Here is a 4787-nt window from a genome sequence, read left to right as displayed (position 1 = left end):
TTTTTTTTATTATAAGATCAATAATTAAAAATATATAAATAAACTTATATATACAATCATACGGTTCTGTATAACAAAGTGAACCTATCACCATAATAACTTATACCTAATATATAAATATATCTACTCGATTTGGTTTGTCTCAATGATTTATTATCAATTTTTTTTAATGAAAGTGGTGAAGAATAAAATATAAGATGACAAATGTCCATTCGCCACTCAACAAAACATAGAACGACCTCTATATTACATTACATGTGCGCACATTTTTTCGTAAAATATATAAAGGCATTTGAATTTCCCCATGTTTCCGTAATTTTAAATATTACCATTATTTACAATATAAATAAAATTATATTTGTTATCCATAAGTTCTAAAAATTAAAACTGATTATTAAGTTAAAATGAAAATCCAAATAATGAAAACGAAAAGAAATATCTGGTAAAGTTATTTTTCTTCTATTCTCTTTTTCGCAATTTGATTTGTGTTAGTGGTTTAATTATCATTTCAAATCCTATATATATATATATATATATATATATATATAAATCAATATTATTTAAGGTTTTGTAGTATTATTATTAATTTTCATACTTATAATTGTTTAGTAAAAATTATAATTTTTTTTTTGGAAAAATGAGGTTTTACATGGATATTTTGAAAATGTTAAGGATTTTTTAGGATATTTTTAATGATTGAAGGTTTATTTGGATTCTTGGATAGTTGATATTTTAAATTATTTTTTTTCTTTTCATAAGACCAATTCCACAATTTTAATCGTTCGAAATCTCATTTGAAGAAAACTATAGTATTTGTGATGATAATAAAAAGAATGAAGAAGAAATTATGAAAACTTTATTGAATTGATTTACTTACAAAGAGCATATACAAGACATTATAAAGAAAAGACTCTATATACATGGAAAAAGGAAAAAGAACCATATTACCTAGAAAAAAGAGGAAAGTATCAATCTAGAGAGAAAATATGGTTTTAGAGAGATTATGATCAGATTATAGGGTCATAATATATTCTTTATCATTTATACTTTTCCTTATTTATAGACTTTCCTTTTTTTATTCTTCAACATTCTCTCTCAAAATTAGTTTGGAGGGAACTAAGAAAAACTAATCTTGAAGAACGAATAACTTCATGGCTGCATAAACCCTTCCATATGTGTTTTATCCCTGTTTATTGTTGCTTGTTCGGTTTTGAAGACATATGTAAAACTATATTTTTCCTTTTCAAAGCTGCAATTCCTCTTCAAATCCGTATAAAAAATCTGTCAAAACTTATCAAAATGATTAAATAACACGATGGAGGCCAAGGTACTCCGTTTTACATAAGAAACCGAATATTAAACTGTAAAAATATGATTATAATCAAACAATAGAAGAAATAGTTTTTTACTTTTGGTTTGAAATTTCACCTTACATTCCCCTCAAACCAACGGTCTGAAATTACGTAAGTGGGAAAAGCAGAAATTTTCCCTTAACCAAACGAATACATTCTGTGTCATATCGAATAGATTTGGACAGTAGCATCATCGCCTTGGTCTTCGCTTCACTTTGGGAATTATGTTCCTCTTAGGAAATCGTCCACCATGATTTTTGTTCCTAAGATATGATCGTTTTTAGATTGCATAATGGATCCATCTCTGCGGTTTCATCATTATCCATGTAGGTTGTGATGGATATTTTCTTTTATGTGGGGATTGTGGCTGCTTTGTCCTCCTCGGAGTGCACCACTTTGTTTTCATCATCTTGTTGATAGATGACCTCATCTTTTAGCCTCTACAAAACTTTAGCGCAAGCTCCAAGGGGAGGCCGAGGAGATACAGAGGGGTGAGGCAAAGGCCGTGGGGGAAATGGGCGGCGGAGATAAGGGACCCACACAAGGTGGCGCGTGTGTGGCTCGGAACCTTTGACACGACTGAGGTAGCCGCCAGGGCTTACGACTCGGTTGCCCTTCGCTTCAGAGGTTGCAAACATGACCGCCCTTGACCGCCACCCTCCTGATCCAAATCCCCAAACGCAAAACCAATCGTTACATGTTGTTCTCCCTTGGAGCAATCTGTCCAACTCCACTTTGCTCACCATCGCCCTAAACTTCGTTAATAGATGGTAGAGATTCCTCGTTGAGTATTCGAAGACTCAATTCGTTGAAAGAACCGTCTGGCATGGAGAGATAAATGAGGATTGCATTGATGTTGGCTCGTTCGGTGCTACTTGATGCGGGATGAAGTGCTTCAAGCTTTAACCAAAGAATCATGCTTTCACTTTTCATCTATTCCAAAGACATCTCATTTGTGACATTACGGATGAAATTAAGAGCTCTTACATATGTGAAAGTTTCAAGAATTTTCGAATCCCTCTTTGGCATATAAAACTCCATTGTTGTGATGGAGATTTAACAGTGGAACCGAAAAAAAAATATAGAGGGGTCTGAAGACCTTAATGCTCTGATACCATAAAGAAAACTATAGTATTTATGATGATAATAAAAAGAATGAAGAAGAAATTATGAAAACTTCATTGAATTGATTTACTTACAAAGAGCATATACAAGACATTATAAAGAAAAGACTCTAACGTATATATACATGGAAAAAAGAAAGAGAATAATATTGCCTAAGAAAAAAGAGAAAAGTATCAATCTAGAGAGAAAATATAGTTTAGAGAGATTATGATGAGATTATACGACCATAATATTTTCTTTCATTTATACTTTTCCTTATTTGTAGACTTTCTTTTTTTTATTCTTTAACATCATTAATATGGATTCTTTCTTAGAAAATGACGTTGACAAAGACAGATATTAAGATGGAAAATATCACTGCCGTTCACACATGATTGTATGTATATATATATTCGCATATATATATGAATTTATATATGTTGATTTATGTGTGTGTATGCATGTAAATATGTATTTCATGTAAAAAAAATTTTGTTAGCTTATTTCATGTAATTTTGTTTTTAATAGAGGTTGTCTGTTGGTGTCTTATTAACAAAACAGTGGATGATGCTATCAAAATATTATTTATAAGGGTAAAACTGCGAAATCAATGAGATTTAAATGGTGTCAAACCATCCGAAATCGCAGCGCCGCATTTGCAAAATGATTTGTCATCGAATCGGTTTAGATATAAATATATTTGTAACGGAAAATTTTCATTTTGTTTCACACTTTTTTACCAATCATTAACACATAAACATACACATTTCACAAAATCGGCGGCGGAATCCGATGGGCGAACAAGGCATTTCGTGCTCCGGAAGCGACGAAGAAGGTGGAGGAAGTCTTCGGGCTTCCGAACCTCGAAGATCCTCCTGCTCCGTCATTGGAGCCTCGATCATGGCCTCAACCTTCGTACCCAGGTTGTTGGTCTCTTGTCTTCGTTGTGTTCTTGGTAATAATGATTGTTTCAGTACCTAGGGTTTCTTGAGACAATATTTTCGAAAAATATCAGAAGGTCTGGAGCTTATTGTTGTGCCCACAACGAAAGTTGTTCTTGATTTGCTACATAGTGTCTAGGGAAACTTCTTCAGAGCAGAGGAATTACATCTTCTTACATGATTGACGATTCTAGACACTTAATTGTCGGAGTTGGGGCAAGTTAAGTTTGTGTTTTTATATATGTTGTAGACTTGTCCTACTAAGATATTTGTAGGGCTTTCTGGTGTGGACTTGTTCATGGCTGATGTCAAAGCCTTGGAAGCGTATGCTGGTTACTTCCACTATCTGCCGAAGTTGTGGTCTAGACTACTTCCTGAAGTTTATGAACCAGAAGCTGTTGCAGACTACTTTAGTTGCAGGCCACATGTCGTGGCTTTTAGACTCCTCGAGGTATCTTTAAAGAATTTTGGTTGCTTCTGACTTCTATCCACTAGATGATTCAAATGCTTTATATCCGCTTTAGAGAAACTGTTGTTAACTTTTGAAGTTTTTATGTCTAGATTAGCTCATTTGAACTAAAATTACATCAATCCACTGACAATATCTTTTATGAAAGTAAAGATTTTGTAAATGTTTGATACAAGCAAATCGGTAAAATTGCCCAATTAAATAAATGTTTTTTTGGTTTGCTGGGCCGGAAATTTGGAAAATTTCATAGTGTAAGACATGAGGATGCTTGCTGATTATTCAATTCTCACTCAAATTGTTTTCAGTAAACAAGTTCATGGATTCATAATTTTGGCCGACTTGCATGAGTTGCCTCTGTCCGGGTCATCTATAGTGTATCAACATTAACATCGCCTTAGTGTCGGCGTCATCTACTGTGTATATTCTGGGGAGATGTGTGTTCAAGTTCTTTTCATTCTTGTCTTGAAAGATGCATTGAAATGGTTTAAATTTATTTGCTAATGTATGGATGTTCTTCATGTTTGCTACTATCAGAATACAGACATCAGTATCAGACAAGGGCGGAAAATGTAGAAGTTTTAGGGCAAAATCTTGGAATTGTGTTGAAAGAAACCATGCTAAACATGGGCCCAACTTTTATCAAAAGTCGGTGGGTATTGCTGTGAAATATGAAACTGTGCTTGAGCTCACTTGCTCGTTTTATATTTAGGAGTCGTGTGACACCCGAAACTCGTATCTCGCATTACGAGTTGTGTCACATGGACAACTAAAATAAAAACTTGATTCCAAAAATCCGCGGGAATTTTAAAATTTTCTTTTCAGAGTTAGCGGAAGGAAAACATACATATGATATATTATTTCAGAGATAATTATACATAGCGAGTGGTAGCGAATTCATTATTACAAACCTTAAAAGTCTAC

General features: G+C 33.4%; 1 protein-coding gene across 1 annotated transcript; it reads left to right on the top strand.

The window, feature by feature from the left end:
- Positions 1–1315: 1315 nt before the first annotated feature.
- On the top strand, positions 1316–3848 carry LOC104806081 (ethylene-responsive transcription factor 12-like; the record flags this gene model as incomplete). Its single annotated transcript, XM_010530797.1, has 3 exons — positions 1316–1327; positions 1790–1936; positions 3648–3848. Coding segments are annotated over exons 1-3 (360 nt in total), but the record flags the coding sequence as incomplete, so codon positions are not given.
- Between the last annotated feature and the right edge of the window lie 939 nt (positions 3849–4787).

This window comes from Tarenaya hassleriana, unplaced genomic scaffold (assembly GCF_000463585.1).
Source record: "Tarenaya hassleriana unplaced genomic scaffold, ASM46358v1 Cleome1177, whole genome shotgun sequence".
In the NCBI taxonomy this organism is placed as follows: domain Eukaryota; kingdom Viridiplantae; phylum Streptophyta; class Magnoliopsida; order Brassicales; family Cleomaceae; genus Tarenaya; species Tarenaya hassleriana.
Note: the sequence above shows the minus strand (reverse complement) of the source record. Positions and strands in the feature narration are given on the sequence as shown.